At 40.3% G+C, this 21,295-nt stretch overlaps 2 protein-coding genes across 15 annotated transcripts in view; one reads left to right on the top strand and one right to left on the bottom strand.

Moving 5' to 3' along the window:
- Positions 1 to 12,264, top strand: part of mapk10 (mitogen-activated protein kinase 10) — a 36,654-nt gene extending 24,390 nt beyond the window's left edge. For 2 of the 8 annotated variants that reach the window (XM_005917347.3, XM_042218729.1), the window contains exons 9-14: positions 2,294 to 2,476; positions 5,127 to 5,251; positions 5,968 to 5,994; positions 7,708 to 7,771; positions 8,024 to 8,101; positions 10,517 to 12,264. In XM_005917347.3, coding sequence (XP_005917409.1) covers positions 2,294 to 2,476; positions 5,127 to 5,251; positions 5,968 to 5,994; positions 7,708 to 7,771; positions 8,024 to 8,101; positions 10,517 to 10,659 — 620 coding nt within the window. In that variant the 3' untranslated portion in view covers positions 10,660 to 12,264. Of the gene's footprint in view, positions 1 to 1,313; positions 1,386 to 2,293; positions 2,477 to 5,126; positions 5,252 to 5,967; positions 5,995 to 7,707; positions 7,772 to 8,023; positions 8,132 to 10,511 lie in introns of all 8 variants that reach the window. The other 6 variants (XM_042218728.1, XM_005917349.3, XM_005917350.3 and 3 more) reach the window with 6 other exon arrangements.
- Positions 12,265 to 16,069: 3,805 nt separating this feature from the next.
- The window catches only part of arhgap24 (Rho GTPase activating protein 24), a 66,142-nt gene continuing 60,916 nt past the window's right edge, over positions 16,070 to 21,295 (bottom strand). For all 7 annotated transcript variants that reach the window (XM_005917354.2, XM_005917357.3, XM_005917356.3 and 4 more), the window contains 2 exons: positions 20,043 to 21,210; positions 16,070 to 18,033 (listed from right to left, as the gene is read on the bottom strand). In XM_005917354.2, coding sequence (XP_005917416.1) covers positions 17,769 to 18,033; positions 20,043 to 21,210 — 1,433 coding nt within the window. In that variant the 3' untranslated portion in view covers positions 16,070 to 17,768. The remainder of the gene's footprint in view (positions 18,034 to 20,042; positions 21,211 to 21,295) is intronic.

The following is a 21,295-nucleotide window of genomic DNA, read 5'->3' as shown; positions in this document are numbered from 1 at the left end:
GCTGCATGCAAGCACTATATCACTAAGTGCAAATCCAAGTATCGGATGAAGTGAGTAAATCACTGGGTTCTGGAAGAAACTTGTTCTGTGGATGGGCGAATCATGGTTTTCTATCTGGCAATCTGAAGCATGAGTGCATTGCATTATGCCAACTGTAGAGTTTGATGGAGGAGGGATGAACTACAACAGAGTCTGTGAGCCAGGCCCTTTTGTCCAACAGCACTCTGTGACCTTCACAAAAGGTCTTCTGGATGAATGGGCAAAATTCCCACAGGCACACTTAAAAATCTTGTAAAAAGACTTCCCAGAAGAGTGGAACCTGTTACAGCTGCAAAGGAGGGACCAACTCCATGGCTTTAGAATGGGATGTCAGAAAATCTCCCGTGGGTGTAGTCAAATAGGTAGCCTAAAACCTTTGTGTATACAGCACATATTGGTATTTCATTGATGTATATGTTATGATATACTATAGCAAATTAGGCTCGAACAACCCAAAATAGCTTGTTGTCCAAACAGGGCTTAAGGTTGTAGTATAGCTCAAACTGTTCCAGGGTGTTTAAGCGTTATGTGCTAACTCTGTTGTCACACCTAATGAACAGCATATGTTTCTTTTCCTTTTCTATTTTCCTAAAAAATAAGTTAAATATATTACACAGCATTAGTGTGTTATTTGATTTTCTTCTGAAGTAATAATGGTACGTTTGCAGGTACTCTATTTCTGGTTGAAATTCTCAGTATTTCTAAATGGGGACTTTAAATTGGAGGCCAATGTGTTTCTGTCACTGGTCTGCTTATAATGTGCCTTAGAGTATCTTCACCCTGACAAAAAAACCCTCCCTGACCATTTTTAAAAAATGTAAACACTTTGCTATTTGAAAAAACGGAGAAGGAGAAATTTTCATTTAAAGAAACACGCAACACATTTGTGCCAAGTAAGGAGACACAGTTTAACAATTACCAGTGTGTTCTGTATTTAATTATATTAAATGGATCAAATTACAAAGTGACTGGGTTGGCTCCTAGAGAATTGTTGTTGGGGTGTACACCCTCTCTGCAGCTTTACAGAGCTTCATAGTGTTTTTTAAACACTGTTGAGCTGTCTAGCCCCAGTGCATTGCTTTAGCTGTTAGCCGGGGCCCTGTTTTCTACAAAAAAAGAACAAAAAACAGCTGTGATGACTCACTGTAAGCAACCTGCCCTAAGGACAGATGCAGTTAGCAGATAGCTGGTGAACATCTGGTCGCTAAAGAGTCACATATTCCTCTCAGCAAATGTTTGTGTTTGTGTGTTTATGTGGGTGCGTGTGACCTTAGTGGACATGTGGTCAGTCGGCTGCATCTTTGGAGAGTTGATAAGAGGGACAGTGCTGTTCCCTGGGACGGACCGTATCCTTCCTCCCTCTGTTAGAAATGTAAACCTGAAGGCAGCAGGAACCCTGCAGCGTTTTTTCGAGGGCAGTTGCGAATGACTCTGAGTCTATCGAGTGTCATGCGTTTTGGCACTGACATGCTGAGAAAAAACAAAAAAAATCACCTCGAGGTGTCAGAGCGAATCCAACTGCTTGCTGAAGAGCCGTGGATAAGAGTCTTAGTGGATTAAAAAACCCCGCCTTACTAGGCACTGGGTGGATCATGGCCAGTGTGCAATAGAGACAAAACGGAGATGGAAGCGTGAGACGTTCCAGCAAAATGAAGTAATAGGGATCTATAGTGGCCTCTGGCAGCTCTCTGCCCTAACTGGCACTCGGTGTGAGAACATTAGGAGGGGAAGGTTTGGAGTGTGTCGAAGGCTAAGAGAGGAAATATTTGTTGTAAGGAAGGAAGTGAAAGAGAAGCTGATACAACTATACTGGACACACGGCTACATTTATACCGTACACGTGTCTTTTAATCCAATCAGTCATGTTTTCATCAAAAGGTTTATTTACTTATTTTTTTTTTTTAGAAACACTTAACAATGGCTGGAGACAAAGAAAAACAAAAAGAATAAAAGGATTTTTTTTTAATAGAAATCTTGTGTTTTTCACCATTTAGAAGTCAGCTGGGGTTTTTTCCCTAATCCTAATGAATACTTCTTTTGGTGGTTAAGTGGGAAACAGCTGATTTGAGATGAAAAATTATTAATTTATCTTGGTCACAGCACTTTGTAGCACTCCTTTTTTTATGCTTTTAAATGGAAAATGAAGCCAGAATTGTATTGTAGTGTGATACCTGAGGGTACACTGAGCTTTGCAGGGTGACAGGATGCTCTGTATTCCATGTGTGTTTCCCTTAATCTTGGCCTTCCACACCAGATATTGATCAGTGGAACAAAGTGATCGAGCAGCTGGGCACGCCCTCGCCAGAATTCATGAAGAAACTTCAACCCACAGTGAGGAACTATGTCGAGAACCGGCCAAAGTACGCAGGCCTCACCTTCCCCAAACTCTTCCCCGACTGCCTTTTCCCTGCTGACTCTGAGCACAACAAACTCAAAGGTGAGAACCTGTAATTATACACAGGGAACCTGTGAACTTAGGCTATTGCACTTTAGCCATTTCATTAGCTTCCAGTATGAGTCTTTGAAGGTCTTTTATTGAACCTTTGCACAAATATGATGTCTGTTGATTAAACAGAGAGTCTTCTTTAGGACATCATAGCACTTATCACTCTGACAGGCAGTCATTCTGCATGTATTTTTAATTTGTGTAATATACTAGGATATTAATAATTAGAGCTATTTGTATGTATTTTGCTTTATTTTGTATCTTTGTAGTATATTGTCTTATTTAATATAGCTGTTTTGGAGCAACTGCGACTATATAATTTTCTCAGGGATTAATAAAGTATTTCTGAATCTAAATCTGACATTACAGGTGACTTTGCTTCTGACTTTCCATTTAGTTCATTAGGTTTATATCTTTGTTTATAACTTCCACAATTTATGATATTTAAATGTTATTTGCATGTTAACTCTGTAAATATGCTATTCTTATTCTCAGCATCTTAGCTGCTCTGTGAGTACATATCACCTAGCAGCTAAGACAGCATACATTTTGTTCATTTCATGTATGCTGTAGTATGTCAAAAACTAAGTATAGCCTGCTTCTATAGAATATGAGAGGGTAAGTAGTAGCCAGGTGCTGCAAATTAAATGTACTTGATTAATTTGTCATCAGCAAGTGTGAGAACCCCTATAGAAACCGAAGATTTTAACAGTTTGTTGATCTTGCTGGGACTGGGCATCTCAGCAAATTAACCCCAATGTTAAACAGTGACCATGAACTGTGTACTGTGTATTTTAGAATCACACACAAGGCCATCTGTCTGACAGCTAAAGCTTTGGGTGATGCAACAGACAACAATCCCAAGCACAGCAGCAAATCTACACTCTATGCCCCAAAAGTCTCAAATTCAATTCAATTAAGTTATTGCTGCTAAAGGTGGATGCACAAGCTACTGAATCGTCAGGTGTATTTAGTTTTTTAACAGGACTGTACTTTTACATTTTATCTTTGGTCATCCTCCGAGCATCAGTAAACTGCAGTATGTTAATCCTGTACCGTGTGAGCCGATTTCAATCGACTTCTTATGCAGAGTGTTAACTGAGATGTTGTTTCTTCTGTCTCAGCTGAGAATTGAAGGCATCAAAAACATTTCCAGTGAGCTATAAAAAAAAGATGCTTTTAAAAAAACATTTTGCTCTCCCGCTCCCACATCAAAGCTCTCGAATGTTGAAATTCTAATGAATCGCTTTTGTATTCAAGCTGCTCCCCGCTGGAGTGACACTGTTAAAGGAATACACCGAAAGAGACAGACAGAGTGAGAGGGTGTGAGACCAAGATGAAGTGTTTTGTGTGTTTTGTTTTGTGACAGGTAGGAAGTGAGTCAGACATGAGAGAAACATCCTTTGGGTTTTATTTATTTTAAACCTTAGGGGGAAGACAAGTCACAGTACTGTAGGACAGAGGGAATGAAAGAGAGGTAGGTAAAGAATAAGGAAAGGTGAAAGGAGAGAGATAGAGGAGCTATTTTTTCACGTTTATCATCTTTTTGATGCTGTGGTGATGCTCAAAGGGTACGCCCAGCTCATCTGTCTGTACTTGCTTCAGCTTCTTCGTTCCTCTGCTCCTGGAGATTTATTTATAGTGAAGGTCAAGTATGTAGGAGAGGAAGTGTCGTGTGGTTTAAGGGTTTCAATTTCAGATCAGTTCAAAATGGCCAGAGGGTAGAGAGTCTGTGTACTGGTAATGCTTATTGAAATTTTTGCTGATAGATGTCCAATTTACTGCAAACTGCAAACGAACAAGTTGACTGGCAACATCTGCAACAAACAGGCTTAATGCTTCATTAAAAAATACATATGGGACAAACTGAGGAGATATCTGGATGGTTGATTATTAAAGAATTATCTAGCAATAATTCAGATTTCAACTAGTCTGTAGATTAAATACTTAAAACCCAATAAGCCCTATGCACATTCAGAGTGAATTACAATAATCAAGATACAAGAAAAACTATAGCATGCAATAAAAGTTTGAGATTATTGGCCGACTGTATAGCAGATGGTCTGATACTGCTGTTTTAGAGGACTAGTTTGACATATGTCCTCCTTAGAGAAGCTGTCAGGGCCAAACATGAGAACCTCAGTTTTGTCACTATTGAGCTGGAGGAAATTTGGTTAAGGAAAACAAAAGAAATAAACTGGAAAATAAACAAAAATAAGAAATAAACAGACCTTTCTATTCTCAGGTTGTGAGATTACTGTACTCATCCTCCAGAGGTCACCATTAATGCATCTTTGACTATTAAAGACTATTATTATTATTATTAGTAGTAGTAGTATTAATATCATTATTATTATTATTGTTATTACAATGCTAATTCATTGAATCTTGGATCTTTATTTAATTTTTTGACCATTGATTACCTCTAATAACCACACTGCATGCTTGTATATATTTTAGATGTTACACATATCACAAGCTCCTGTTAATTATTCTCTTTAATCCCTGATATTTCCCGGTCTCTCTCTCTCCTCCCTCTTCCATTACCTGTGCTGTTTGACATGTAATATTTTCTTGTTTCATCAAAACATCTAAATATCGTTTTTTTTTTTTCTTTTTAAATGTTTTTTTCAAACTGCAGCAAGCCAGGCTAGAGACTTGCTGTCTAAGATGCTGATTATCGACCCTGCTAAGCGGATGTCAGTGGATGAGGCCTTACAGCACCCCTACATCAACGTGTGGTATGATCCGGCTGAGGTGGAGGCGGTGAGTAGGACTTCAGCAGAGCTGCGTATCGATTACCATCCCAAGCTAAATCCTCCTCACCCGCCCCTCCCATGTTTTAATTTGTACGCACTGATAGTGATTTATAGCATGACTAAACTGCATTGTTTTAACCGCTTGCTATTTTGACAACTTTTGTTCACATCTAATTTGCATTTTTTCCCCCCTCACTTATATTTTTAGTCTTTAGTGCAGAACCAAACGTTTTTGTAGATTTCTGTAAAATAACCCAAAGTCTTTGCTGGTAAATTTTCATGCTACACTGAAAGATTTATATAGTGGGTTGTTGGGGCTTGTAACATGAGAGGGGTGGTGTTGCTGGTTGATTTGGTGAAATCTGGCGTCTTCATCAGCGCCTCATTAGTATGAGGTGACAGTGAGATTGGGTAAAAAGCCATCTGCAACCCGAAAATTTTTTACAGCAGTACAAGTAATGAGAGCATGACCAGCTGATGAATGTCAGTGCTGCTGTTCTACTACGTGAAATATCCTGTTGCCTAACACACTCACTGTATAGTAGTTTTTCCTCCTTTATAGAAGATTTCATGACTATGGCCTTGTCTTGTCATCTGGTGTCTGATGGTTTTTAAAGATGACTTTGTTGCTTCTGTTGATGTATAACATGGCTGTGAATGGCATTTCAACACGTTTTCTGCTGTTTTCCCCCCCTTCTCTAATGTCACCTCATCCTGATGAAGGCCAGAGATAACATCCAAATATCCATGGTAAATAACAAACTCCCTACATCAAAGAATGCACTGCAATTGGACTTCTTCGACTAAAGAGTGTAAAAGAAAGAAGATTTTTTGGACACATGTGGTTCAGTGCTTCTGCCATATTTGAAGATATTTAAAATCAAGAGAAAAGAGACTGTGTAATGCAAAGAGAGGAGCAGAAAATGCCAATCAAATGAAACATCCAGAATATCTGGATATTGCAGCAATCACAGACTGTATATAAAAGATGGAAGTAACTTCTGGGTCTGAGAAGTGAAGCCAGTGCAGAAATGACCCTACTGTTCTCTTGATCTATGATGTATATGTTTATTTAAAAGAGATAATGCATATAAATTACCACATTAAATTCATCATGTTAATATGCCAGATTTAGCCACATGGGCTGATTTTTATGTGTAGCTCGTGCCAGGTTGAATGAATCAACAAAACAATGATTGTGAGCATAATTAAACAGACACAAAAACATGTAAAATAAAACACCAATATAATATATAATATAAAACTAATATTATTCTTAACTAAAAGTAGCACAGTGCTATTCAGTAAATACTGTACTGACTTTATGGTAACTGTCAGGAGTTTAAAGTCTTTTTAGTACATCAACATGTTATTTTTGTAAATGATGGTTGAAATTAAAGTAAAATAGATGATAAAGTGAGTGCTTTATTGTGCAATAACCTAGTGACTAACTCGTTGGTACTATAAGAGTACACCAGTGTCCTGGTTTATTAGTCATTTTCACTTCATGCTTTTCATTTTGTAAATCAAAATGCAGCAGACTTCAAAACAGATATCCACCAACTAATGGGTCACATCAGGGTGGTTATGTCCATCTTTTGTATACAGACCGTGTGCTGTTTTCAGTGGAGCTCAAAGTAACTGTCACATATAAGCAGTCATTGTCAAACTGCACATGCTTCACTCTGCACATAGACCAAAACTCGTATGTCACAGGAAACCTAATCTATTCATTAAAAAAAAATATTAATAGAATACAAGGTTTTAATATTTACTGTAAGAATTTGTTTTGAAGAGAGCTCCTTAGCTACTTCCACAGCTCCACAGCGTTAACATCTACAAACAGTTGGTTTGTCCTGCTGTGGCCGCTCAGTGCTGACCCATAACAGTCCCCTCAGGGTTACACCAGAGAGGTTCCTTGGTGGTCGTGTCACCCACACTGACAAAGATGGGCAGGATTACGATGTCGGAGTCTGGGGAATGAGTGAATGAGTAGTTAGATGGGCTGACTCGATGCCAGTCAGCGTATTCTTGACCTAGTAGACGAGATGACAAGTCCCGTGAGGGAGGGTGTGGGGGGAGAGCACTGCTGCCAGATGTTTTCTTATCTCACTATCCTGTCAGGTATTTAGTCCTGATTATAAAGAATGACCTATTTTGAGACATTTTTTGTATATAAATGGCAGACAATGAACTTATAATGCATTTTATAGAAGTAATACACTACTGCTTAATTTTTATTTAAATTTAATTCATAATCAACATGTGCCGAACTTTTAGACCCGGCATGCTGTTTGTTTTTTTCCTTCCATTTGCACATTTGAAAGATGCATATTTATAACATGATCTTGTAAGATCTTGAGCTGCTTTCTGTAGGTATTGCACTTGGGAGTAATGCTAGGCCGTTAGCTGAAATGTTACTAAACTGGAATTGTGTTCTCTCTCTCTCTCTCTCCTCTTTAGCCTCCACCTCAGATCTACGACAAGCAGCTGGATGAAAGAGAACACTCCATTGATGAATGGAAAGGTGAGTGCTGCTCATCCGGGCTAAAAATAAAAACTCAACAAAGCACACATATGGTAGAACGATAAAAAGCTGTATATTATATGTGCAGTAATGCACTCGATTGATGTAATTTTTTAGTGTTACCATGCATTCGAATGATCTTGTTTTTTAGTAGTTAATGGTAATATGAACACTGTCTGCATAGATGGGTGCAGGTTGCACATATTTTTGTCACTTAGTGTGTTCTACTACCTTTTTTCGCACCCCTTGCAGAACTTATCTACAAAGAGGTGATGAACTTTGAGGAGAGAACGAAGAATGGCGTTGTGAAGGGACAACCTTCACCTTCAGGTACTCTCAGTGCATAAGCCTAACCGCTCTGTAAGTGAATTTAATATAACCTTACTGGAGTTATCCCTTGTAATTAGAAAAACCCATTGTGCTGTTGACCACATGTCTCTGTCCCTTACATCTCAAGTTAAATGTTGTTCAGTTCAGTGATGTCACTTTGTGTCTGATGATTTGTAAAGATTGCTATTCTGTGATTGCTAAAATTGCTTCATAGTACAGGTTAATTCAAATGCCTTTATGATTGTATGTTTATATGTATTACATTGCTGTGTCTTAAGCTTTGGGTTTTGAGGGGTCTGTCTCAGGAAATGTCAGTCTTAGACTTGGCTATAAATGCCCTCAGAGGACAAAAACTGCTATTCTTATGATGTGCCACAGGATGGCAGTATAGAGTTACTTTGAGCATACTAACCAGCCCAGTCAGCATTTGCCGAGATCCATCTGAAAAAAAAAAAGAAAGCTGCACTGCTTGTTTGAAACCACAACCACACTGCATGAAAACAGTAAGAAGACTGAAAACACAAGGAGAAGAAATTAAACGGAAACAGACGGCTCAGATCAGAGAACACCTTTCTGGGTGTCCTCTTTCGGTTTATTGTACAAAAGCGAGTGGGATTTTCCCTCTTAGAAAACTTATAAATCATCTCTCACCATAAGCCGGGCAACAAATATCCTTAGTGCCAAATATAGTTAAATAACATGGTGCTCGTTTTTGCTCTGTCTCTCTCGGCCCGTCTCTAGAAAATTCACGAGCTTCATCTTTCTTCTTCTTTCTGTCTACTTGTAATTAAGCAGATGGGCCGCTGTATAGCATCTGACGCAGTGCAGGAACTGCAGACGACAGTGTCTCATTGCAGCATGAAGAGAAGACCTGCAATCACACACAGTCAGACCCACTTTGTGTGTTTAGATTATGATATTTTTAATGATGTTAACAGAAGATTTTTCAGCCCAGTGCTGCAGTATTTATTTGCACGACACCGTGCATTATCTCATTATCTCCAAGGAAATGAAGAAATGAGCAACAGTTTAGTGAGTGTGGAAGATATGTGTGTGGGCGTGACGCTGTGATGTGATTCAGACTTTAATCACATATTACTGCTTTTGCCACAGTTTCTGTAAAGGTTAATAATATGAGGTAATGACTTAAACTCCCATCTTATATATCGCCGTGTAACTAGTGTGGATTATTGCACGGTACAGTACTTTATGCTGTGCTCCTCTCACACATGAAGCTTTAACTGTCACTTCTGATTAGTTACCCTATAAAACCGATGCGCGCTATTAATCTTGCTTTATTTAAACAGTTACTCCCAACAGGAAACAGACAAAAACAGCAGACTCACAGCGTGCAAGTCCTCTGCACAAATTACTGCATTTGGTCTGTTTCCTGCATCTGCTTTAAAGTCTTTTTTTAAAGGCTGACAAAGCAGGAACCAACTTCACAGAGGTATAAATTGGTCACTGCGTGCTAATAGACAGAGCATGTACTCACACACACAGTTCCAATTAGGCTTCTGAGGGTGTTGGAAACAATGTCATTTTTTTTATGCATAATATCATTATGTATATTATTTATTAGATCATTAATGTTCAAAAGCAGCAGATTGCTTTTGGGGAAGTACCCCAAGTTTCCTAATATGCATACCTCTGACTTTAAAGCAAGGTGATTATAAGATTATTAATATTAGATTATTAGTCTACCCTGTAACCAGCTATATAAAACAAGGACCTGGCCATCATCTCTTCACCCACCAGGTTTTGGACCATGGGTCTTGAAGTTTCAGCATTACTGTGTCCAGATGAATACTCTAGTTATGGATGGATACCCCACCTCATACCCCTAGAATCTATCCATAGAGGGAAAAATCTCTTTTGTAATGGGCTGTAAATATGCTTTATAACATTGGGCATCTATGGGGACTAACTCACTTTGGGAGCCAGGTTAAAGGAATTGGCACTTTTGTGTTGGCTTTATTTTCAGCTCCAGAGGTTGCCATTTGTTACACACACAGACACACAGACCTGTATGAAGACATAAATCATTTTAAGGTATATAATTAAAAGGAAATCATTAAATAGCAGCTTGTTGGCATATAAATGACAACAACAAGCCACGCTTATGAACTGCTGAAACACTGAAAGCCTTTAATGATATTTCCTGTGGACCCTCCCGGACCCAAAGCTTAATTATCTTTGTCTCATTACAGATGCACTGTGATTGTGATGCCCCACAGATGTTGTAAATGTTGTTGACATCTCTATCTCATGGAACAGCTAATCATGAATCAGCATTTATCTCAGTCTAACCTGTGTGTGCACTTGTATATCTCCTGCGACTGTTTCTCTGCTCGCGTCTTGGCCAGGACTCTTTTACGTTGTAACCCCCCGCTGCTGTTGATTCCCTTAGCACAGGTGCAGCCGTGAACAGCAGCGAGAGCCTCCCTCCCTCCTCCTCAATCAACGACATCTCCTCCATGTCCACCGACCAGACCCTGGCCTCAGACACTGACAGCAGCCTGGAGACCTCTGCAGGACCCTTGGGGTGTTGCAGGTGACTAGCCGCCTGCCTGCGCAACCCCATGTTCTTCCGAAGGTGAAGAACCCAACAAAAACGACCACCGGAAAATACAAAGACAAAAGAAAAAGACAAAAAAAAAAAGAGTAAAGATCAAAATTAATATATTAAGAACAAAAATATGAGATATAGGAATCTGAATTTATGAAATCTAAAGCCTGTGCATTGTCACTGAAAAACAGCAGCGGTATTCAAGTAAATGAGCTCAGATATATGTTAATGATCCTCTAGTTGCTTTGCTTATATTACCCCTCATATTCTTGTATATGGCATCAGATCAAAATGACCAAGCGCTTAGACTTGCATCTCCTGTAAAGTGCATATTGGCTGGCAGCTGGTCTCCCAATTCCTTACAGACAAAAAAAAAAGCAACCAAAAGAAAAGCATTTATGCTCCGATCATTGTGGCAAGGTGGGCTGCCATTTTTGCTCATCACTACTGCTAAATGGGGACTTTCCTCTCTTTCCTCCCCCAGCCCCTCTCCCCTATTCAGCTCTTATTTAATTACACTGCTGTATTTTAAAATCTAGGCTTTGTGTGAGACACCGCCACCTGACCACCCCCCACCCACCCAAAAAAAGGCTTCCTGATGTGTTTTCATGTGGTAACTCTGCAGGGACACGTTCCTGCTGTTACCATGAGTGACCCCTCTCCCCCCCACCGTGGTAATTTGTAAATATTGTAATTCTGTACAGCTGAAGGGCACACAGAGTGGGACTGATGGCCAGTAAACTGGGATTTTTTTCCTTCTATTTTTTCGACTAGCACACCTTGCCACATCACCGCTTTCCACCTCAGTTGCCCCTGCCTATTGCTGTAGTCCTGCATGATTAGATTTAAACAATGCTAATCTCACTGTATGCTAACGAGTCTATATAGAGACTTTTGTTTATATACAATGTAAACTAACTGGGCACAGTAGGACGTGTGAGTGTGTGTGTGTTGGTGGACCACAGGCAAGCCAATAAGACACTGATAAAAGTGGGGGCTGTTTAGGACGTAAAGGGCCAGTACACACAGAAATAAGTTATTCTGATTGTGCTCAGACTTCACGAGACAGCCTTCAAGAAGTCTAATTTGTGTGTAATGTCCCTTTTTATTTCCCCTGGCAGTGTATGATCGGTCCTTTAACCACAGCCCTGCATGTCATTGTTTATCATTAACCCCTCACAGGCACAGGAGTTGGATCGGTTTCACTGTGGAATAACCACAAAGAACCTTTTCCCCTTTTTGTTTGACTCTTTAAAACATAGCAGAAGTGATACAGTGCTGAGTTTTTAAGACAGGTGATGAGTGTTAACCTTGTAGCTATGGCTCGTCTTCTCATCTGCTTTATATCACCGCACACCACACAAAAATGTCGCGACACGAGAAAGCACCCATTAAACGATTTCATAGGCGAAAGATTCTTTAATTTATTGATTTATATATTTTTGATAGATGGAATCTGAACATGGCAAGTGCCTTTTGGAATGAAGCATTGCAGGTGCAGAAATGATATATTTTTGTTTCCCTCTGTTTTTTCTGGTTCTGCCTTAAAACTGTCTGAGCCCCAAAGCTTAACTGTTTTCCTCGGTGTTTCCATTAAAAAAAAACATCCCACAAATTTTTCTTTTTACATTTTAATTTGACCTCTTTGTTTTGTTTTGTTTTTTAAATTTCTCCTACAAATTAGCTATATCTTCTCTAGCTGGGGTGCAACGCTCAAATGTTCACATGCAAAATGCATTTGCACTTTGCAAAGGCTTGGCAGCTGTACTGCTCTAATCTCAAGTCACATCTCACGTTTATCTGTGCAAACTCAGTGTTCTTAAATGAAACAAGAATATAAAACAGTTTTTGGCAGACTGAAATAAACTGAGCTCCACTATGGCAGAGTTTATTTCACCCACTGTGAACCTGCATGGGCAAGTTAGGGTAATTTGGCGTTGTAAGACCTTGGAGCTGGATTTATATGGACAAAACATACATAATTCCCTACTTTAGGCATATTTTGTTTCAAAAGGTGTTTTGCGATGATCCGGTAAATGACAGCAATTAGGTCAGATGAAGAACACGAATGCTCACACTGACTTATGGGAGCCTCCGCATGTATGAAATAGATTCAGTCGCTGCCATGACTTTAAGGAGATGTGGAGACATCGTTGCCACATATTTATTTCAGTGACAGTACAAGTCTGTAACTTTCAGTTCAGCTGCTGCTGCACAATGACTCTTTTTTGGAGTTGTTTTGTGTACAAGCGCTCACAGTCCTCCACGTTATGGAGATAACTTCAAAAAGCTACTTTGTTAACACTCTTACTCCCTGTGGCTTGTGTATAGTGAACCACACACAGACTAACAGACTAACCTTCGCAGAGCTCAGAGGGTAACTGAGGTTGGCGTCTCCAGAATAAGCTATGGCTAGCTTGGCTTTTTGTTCAGGGTCTGGCCAGGGCAATCTTTTAAAACAGGGTGCAACTTTGATGAAATCTTTTGTGTTTAAAAAAATGTTTTGATGAATTTCTCACAAAAGGGGCGCAGAGTCGACCTCTACACCACAAACACACAAGGTACTGTTGCAGTTTTTTCTACAGGGCATTTCTAACCATCCGAACACACTCTTCTTTCTCTATCTTCATACGTTCTGGTCACGGAGAACAAACACTAACATTGCTAATGTGTTTTTTTCCCCCCAGTTTTTCTGAATGTGAACTGTTTGATCTTTTTATAAGACATCCCTCCAGACAATTCTGTTGTGATAAAAGGAGCTTTAGTTCGGGTAAATAAAGAAGGAGATTGAGCTGGATTGTCAGCAGTGAATGTAAAAATGAACGGTTTAACAATCACGCACATCATTGATGCTCTGCTCATCAGTGTGTGTGTGTGTGAGAGAGAGAGAGATTAAATCAACCAGCATTCAACACAAGCTGCGAGTCTGAGTTGAAAGGTGTGATGTGACGTCTGGAGAAATGATTTTGCAACACGTCTTCATTTTTTTTTTAGAATTTTAATACGAGATCATGACTTTTGTGCAATTATTTTGAAGAATGTCAATGGCGAGTAAGCACAGTTGTGTGTTTAGTAGTAGTTCATGTGTGTATTCATGTTCTGTCACTTTGAATTGAATTAGAAAACCACTGTCATTCCAGCTTCTAATTTTTGGGAGGGGGTCTTAAAATGACCTCTTATGGATTCATACACTATGAAAAATGATTACATGTCACACGTTGTACACAGCTGTGCCAACTTAAAAAAAACAATCTTTGGATCTCCAGCTTGGCAATTTTCACCTTTTTCTTTTAACTTCTATTGTAAATAATAACAGTTCAACAATGCAATAAACACTTTATTGCACTCAGACAGGGAGGCAAGCTACTGCAAGGGGTCGGATGCTAAAATGTTTAGAGTCTTAAATGTGGAACTCTACAATGACGAAACCCTGTATAGCTCATCTGAGTCAGGTGATGTTGTTATTCAGTTCTTTTCTGATTCCTTCTCTCTTGTTTCTTTTACTCCGTGCTGTTTTAATGAATCATTCCTTTGACATTGTCAGGTTTAAAACAAAAAAAATTCAAAAAGAAACAAACAAAAAAAAAAGAAATGGTATTGTTTCAGGCTGATCTCGAAGCTTCAGGCTATAGCGTTTCAAGTAAAGTCAAAAACAAATGCAAAAGAAAAAGAAAAACTTACTGAAAGCTGTTACTGTAAACACATTTTAAAGGAACTGTGTATGTAAAAAATATTATGTATTATGTATGTGGTTGAAAATAAACAAAACCTTTGACCTTGGGCGTTCGTGGACCTTTTCTTTTTACCTGGAGACTAATTTAAATGCACTGCAGATTTGTTTCAGGCCTTGCTGTCGATAGGAACCATTTATCCAATCTGTCACTGTGACTCCTACACAGAATCTAATGTGCTTTCAGGCACTTTCAGGTGGATACACAATCTTAAAGCAGAGCCATTAACTAGTTCTCTGACAGAGAAAAATAATGTAGCATGAGAGTGCAGCATGAGAACAAGTGCACTGACCTTTCTCAGAGTATACCAATGAAATGAAACGCACTCGATGGCCACTTTATTAGGTCTACCTGTTTAATAACGCAAATCACTGATCAGCCAGTCAGTGGGGCAGGATGTCAGTGCATTTAGGCATGTAGATATGTTTTACATTACTACCTTAAATTTAAACTATGCATCAGAATGGGGGTGAAGGTTCATTTAAAGTGATTGAAAATGTGGCTTTGTTGTTTGTGCCAAACCACGTTGCAAAACCATTTTTAGAGTTTACAGAGAATGGTGCAAAAAAGAGAAAATATCGAGCGAGTGGCAGTTCCCTGAGCAAAAATGCCTTTTTGATACCAGAGGTCAGAGGAATATAGTCAGACTCCTTAACATGCAGGCAAGTGCAACTAAAGAAAAACATTCATTACAACTAAGGGATGCAGAAGAACATCTCTGAATGCACAACATATTAAACCTTGAAGCAGATGAGCTACACCTGTTGACACACCTGTAAACCTTAAACGGGAAACAGAGGCCAAAATTGAACAAGGGGACACTGGAAAATGTTGCCTCCTCTAATGAATCTTGCTTTTTGCTGCGATATGCAGATCATAGATTCACAATTTAGGATAAGCAACATGAAAGCATAGATGCATCCTGCCTTGTGTTGACGGTTCAGGCTGCTGCTGGTGGTGTAAAAGACCTGAGCGTTGTTTAAACACCACCTGACTATTGTTGCTGACCCTGTCCATTCCTTGGACCAAAGTGCGTGTTTCTTGAAAAAGAGTGCACTGTACAAATGGCCAGATCTCAATCAGAACGAGGAGCCAACAAATATGCAACAACTGTGTGATGTTATCATGTCAACATGGACCAAAATCTCAGAAATGTTTCTAGAAATTATTCGAGGCCACAAAGAATTAAAGCAGTTCTGAAATCAAAAAAAGTAAAAGGTGTGTAGTGAGTGCAGATATAATTTCTAACCTAGCCGTGCCTTTTGTGGTAAGACAGTAGGCAGCATCGCTGGGCATGACTACTTTTGGCAATTTAATTTTTTGCATCAGCTAATACTAATACTGATTTCTCATGTACTTTGTTAGCAGCAGAAGAGATCAGACACTTGAGATTAGCAGCACAGGAGGCCTCAAGGATGTGGTTTTTTTTATTTTAGTAATAAGTCTTATAAATCTTTACAATTCTAGTTTTTTAAAAGTGAATATTTTCCACTTTTCTCCAAGTTAAATGACTCAAAATAGTTTTTCCCTCTAAACAAAAATAACAAATAAAAACAGCCCTGACTGTCCGCCCACTAATTGTGTTAACGTGAGGCCAATCAGATGTTCTGCCTCGTCTTCAAACATTAGTCAGACATTTGAAAAGGAAAAATTTCAACAGAGACTTGCATTAAAATCCATCTTTATTCATATTAAGTCATTTTTAAAGTTCCTTTGTGTATCAAGTATTGTCATGAAAACATTCCACTATCCCCGTCCACTCCGTCTGGCCCTCCATCCATAATCCGCCCTTTTGTGTGGAATTCACAGAACGAGGTGACACTGTCAGCTTGGCTTAAGCCCATTATTTCCCAGTGAAGGCTGTGAAATGAGAAGCGCAGGCTCCCCTCTCCCTCCTTCACTTGTTCAGGCACTTTTTTCTTCTTCTTTTTGACTCCATATGCACATTCCAGATGTCCTGCAATGACCAGCAGCAGGTTTAAAAAGAAGCCGAGCAGCAGGTCCGTGCACACGTGTACGCACCAACTCCTCTCTGACGCAGGTCCATTCCTGGTCTGATCTATCAGAGGTGTCCCGTTTTGTAATCATTCGCAAATCCACATCATGTGCAGACATTTGGTTTCGGGCTACATAAATACACTTCATCCATATACAGTCACTTTACAAACATTCAGTTAGTGTATGCCGACCCTCGTAGACTCATGCAACCATCATGCACATACCACTTATTACTGAATTTTGCTGCCAGGCTGATAATGTCATCAAATTAGAGGCTTTAAAATCCCAATTATTTCACAGTTATGACCCACAAACGTGTGCTGGCCTCGAAAATCAGCAAACTGTATCTTTAAAAGCGGCATGCCATACAGTTTCTTATCTGAAATTCTGAATTCAAGACTTAAAAGATTTATGCCAATAACCCACTGTGCAACACCTTGAACTGTACTCTAACAAACTACAAATCATTCTTCAGTATCAACTCAATTCATGCCATATCCATCTGAATATCAGTAAACCACAATGCAAACTATCTAATCTAGTCACGTCTGCATTTATCTATACAATATTTACAGTACAGGCTCTTTTTCTTTTGGTCATGGGTAAATATAACAGCACAGAAGCACAGGCACACGCATCGACACATAGACCGACAGAACATCCAGTACCAACTTGCAGAGACTAAACAAACATTTAAGTGCAAAAGAAAAAGAAAAAAAAAAACTGATAGAAAATAGCACACTTTTATAGCTTTGCTTAAATATCACAAAAACAATGAAGTGTCAGTTTTACTTCTCTTTACAACATATGACATCTTTGACATGAGCAGATGCAGAAATATATTGAACACTAAGGTGTGTTTTGGTTAGATGGTAAAAATGAATAAAAAGGAGGAGTTCGGTGTGGTCTTTTCTGCATTTTCAGGTCCAAGGTTGGTGTTGGTATTGTTCTTTTTTTTTTTTTTTAACATTTTGTCTTCCCTTCTATCTCGGAGCTAACATAAAATGGTAGTACCATATGTCCTCATAGGCTGTTGTGTACTGTCCCTTTGCTCCATTTCCCAGCCAGACAACTGAACAAACCCCAACCACTTCTGGGAGACTGGAGTGTGTCCATGAGCGTCTGTTTAAATAAGGCTATATACAGATAATGTCACTCTGGCATCACTCCAGGTGATGTTTACATTTATAGAGGCGGCTTACATCAGCCCTATATCTCCTATTTCTTAAATTAAAACGTGCCGTTACCCTTTGCAGTGTGTTTTCCCTCCTTCGATCAGCAGCCAAATCTTGTTTAGAGTCTCTCTAAAGTTCACGTCATTATAATAACCCAGTTCCTGTCTTGGCTGCCATCTTTTTTCAGCCTTCCTTCACTGTATCCAGATGGTGTTGTTTCGCTCTGGTCGGCGGGGATCGGTGGCTGCGGCGTTGCCAGTTGCGGTGAGGTCACTAAATGTGGAGAAAAACTGTTCCATCTCTTTCTGTAGCATCTGGTTTCGCCGCTCGGCGTCATCCTTGGCGCGCTCAGCGTTGCGCAGCTTGATCTCCGCCATGGTGTACTTCTTCCTCTCCTGGTCCAGCTCCTCGTGCAGGTTCACCATTTCAGTCTCCAGCTCCAAATTACGCTGCTCCAAACTGCAAATGAGGCATACACGGGATTAGGAAAAGATTAGCAGTGCCGTAGTGAACAGAGGATTTGCTTATCTCAGAGCACAAGGGCAGCTGCACATCTTTTTAATTTTCTTAATGACCTAATGAATTACATGCAACCACAATCTCTGGGGCTGTGGAAGTCTAGAGGCCCAAAAAAAAAAAAAAAAAAAAAAAAAAAAAAAAAGGCCAATGGCAAACTGATACAGCTCCATAGTTTTCCATGTTAATATAGCCAACTTTAAGATGAACTATAGCTCAAAGAAAAAACCCCAAAACAATTCTTTGGCAAATTTCCTCTTTCTTGACAGCTGTATGGGGGCATTTTTCTCAAACTTGATGTTCAAACAGTCTGAAAGCTTAAATAAGTTACGGATTATTCAGGAAAGGGCTATTTATGAGTGACTTCTAGGTACCTTTTCGTCCTGTTCAGTGTTCAGGTTAGATTGGAGATATCAAACTGTTGCCTATGTGAAGTGCCACCAGTGAAACTCTTCTTTTTGTCAGTATAAACAACTACACATTTAATGCCTGCTACATTGTTACATAAAAAAGAGGTGTAGTTTCAACCATATGTCTCAGTTTTGTTTTTCATTTGCTGCAAATGAAAAACATCTGTCAGCTTGACTCGTAAGTAGAAAGAAATAATTGTATAAAACTACTACTTTTTTCTTTTATTACTTTGGTACAGGATGAATGTAGCAAAAGCTGTAAAACTTAACAAAACACAATTTATGCCCACTTTGACATTTTCCAAAACCATGCAGTGGGCTGAATTGGAGTCACTTGTCCCCCACTGGACCCCGAGCCTCATGCTTGACAACTTTACAAGCTTGTAGCTAAAGGAACAGAGTGAAAAAGACAGCTTCTGATTGGCTATTTGATCCTCACTGGAGAGTTTGCCCGTTTTGTTGCTTTCCCATAATACGACAAAGCCATGTGGTTGCCAAAGACTAAGGCAGCTGTTCAGACTTGTGTACACTCCTGCTCATTAATGGGAATGCCCATTAATAAGATTTTGATTGGTGGTTTCAGTTTTATTTCATCTGCAGCCATCAGCTTAGATGATCTGCCAAAAGGCCACTGTGACCTTTGGATAGTAATGAGCCAACAAAGGGCAGCTGGTGAAGCTGGCAGGAGGTTACAAGGGCTAATGAGATAATGATGGAATCAGGTGAGGGGCATAAAAAAAGAAAAGATGTGGGCAGACAGAGGAGGGTGCAGTCACAGAGGAGGGTGCAGGGTGCAGTCACAGAGGAGGGTGCAGTCACAGAGGAGGGTGCAGTCACAGAGGAGGGTGCAGTCACTGCCAGTGAACTTGAACTCTGCGTTTTAATGAAGTGGTGAGATGTTGATTTATAGAGTGGATCCTGATGCTCTAGAAAGGTTTATTCACTGTCTTCTTGTGAAATGGAGGGAATGGTGGACGTAGTAAAAAAGGAAAGAAGACACAGAGCTGGGTGGAGGATGTTGTGTTTTATCACTCATGTACCGGTATGTTTCTGTCAACCTGACTAACGCATGAAGCCTGCTGCACTAAAAGAAAACAGTGGTCTCTTAGAGCCACCCATGCAAAACAAGATTTTAAAGCAGGTTTATAGTTGGGACACATTTTTTTCCTGTTCACTGCTGGCATAATACAGAACAAAGTAAGGCTTTGAAGAGCTGTAGCATCTGACTAACGTGTGCCAGCTTTTCATATCCACAGGAAGGAAAAATTCAAAATAGGGACTTGGTTTTTTTAAGTGCTAGATTAAGAGAGGTAGCCTGCTGCACCTAACCTCATTTTAAGATTTGAAATTTCCTTTTTTCTCTTTTGATGCGACTGATCTCTACTGGTCTAAACCTTTGAAGATGACAGTATGGTACACAAGAAAACCTCACTGGTGTACATGCCTGATCACCTGAGAAAAAGGATGGATAGTTTGCAAAAAAGGCCAAAGTAAAGATTAAGCGCTTGTATTGATTCAAGCCCTTCACACATGGAGCCGTACCTTTTTATCCTGGCCTCATACTCGGCCTTCTGCTTGTGCATTTCCTGCTTAAGACTGGCCACTAGACTGTGCAGAGCGCTGTGGTTGCCGGGTCCGTTACCAACAGGAAAACCGTCGCTGTTATCACTGCTGCTCGTGCCCCGACTGCTCCTCCCAACCTCTCCACTTCCTTCTCTGTCGCCATTTCTGCCCTCTCCTCCTTCGCCAGACTGGGGATGCACGCAGTCTTGTGCTGGTCCATCCAAGTCTTCGTAGTGCCCTCCATAGAAGTCCTGCTCTGGGCAGGTGGTTGTGGAGGAGCGACAGGAAGTGGAGTTGTCAGGGAGGGAGATTTCACAGGAAGAAGTGGACCAGGTGGCACTGTCCACACTCTGCTTGTCCTCGCAGCTGGTGTTCAGACACGTGTTGGTGATCTGGTTCTGCTGCTGCAGGTTGTGATGGTTTAGCTGCACGTTATCGTATGTGGACAGACGATTCTGATTGGTTGTCTGATCTCCGCCGTGGCAGTCACGAGCTTTGCTGTTCTCCCGTAACATTACACAGCCATTCGGCTGCCAGAGGCTGTTGCGGCTGTTCGGACTCCCTGTGACAGCGTCAGTCCCATGAACGCCCATGCGTACAACTCCAGTCCCATTCCCTGTAGCGCTGTTTCCACTCGTGACGCCGCTGGTGCCCATTTTTGTCCCCGAGCCTTTGAGTGTGCCACTGCGACGCACCGGTAAGCTGCCACCTCCACTCTGGCTCTTTTCCACAGTGGGATCTGAAGAGGGTGAGGAGCTGAAGGACCCATTGGTAACAATGCCACTGCCTTTACTAAAAGCTGGATTCTTTTTAACGGTCAGCGGTGGACTGCGGGTGACGTCGAAGCGTCCCATGACTCCATTGCGGGGACTTGCCGATCGTGGGGAGCCACTGTTGTCTGCGTGCTGACGGTGTGAAGGAGACTCGTTGGCTTCCCAAACACACTGCCGCACAACATGTGTGTTGTTGTTCTCAGCATTCTGAGACACTGTAGTGATGGCTGAGGTAGATGTAGTGGTTTGTCGCCGTGGCTGTTCAATATTGTTGTTGACGAGCTCAAGGGCAGTAGGGCTGTCTTCATCTCGGGGGAAAAGCACGTCGTGGTGACCAATCAAAACAGCCATGAGCTGCTGGACCAGAACAGTACCTAAAAAGAAACCGAACATCATCATCATCTTTCCTTTAAAACCAACATTCATCTTATTTAAGATTTAAAACTAAATATTAAGAAA

The sequence above is a fragment of the Haplochromis burtoni genome, unplaced genomic scaffold (genome assembly GCF_018398535.1).
Source record: "Haplochromis burtoni strain Fernald_Lab_line unplaced genomic scaffold, NCSU_Asbu1 Contig_23, whole genome shotgun sequence".
Classification (NCBI taxonomy): domain Eukaryota; kingdom Metazoa; phylum Chordata; class Actinopteri; order Cichliformes; family Cichlidae; genus Haplochromis; species Haplochromis burtoni.
The sequence above is the reverse complement of the archived record's forward strand: the minus strand, read 5'-3'. Positions and strand labels throughout refer to the sequence as shown.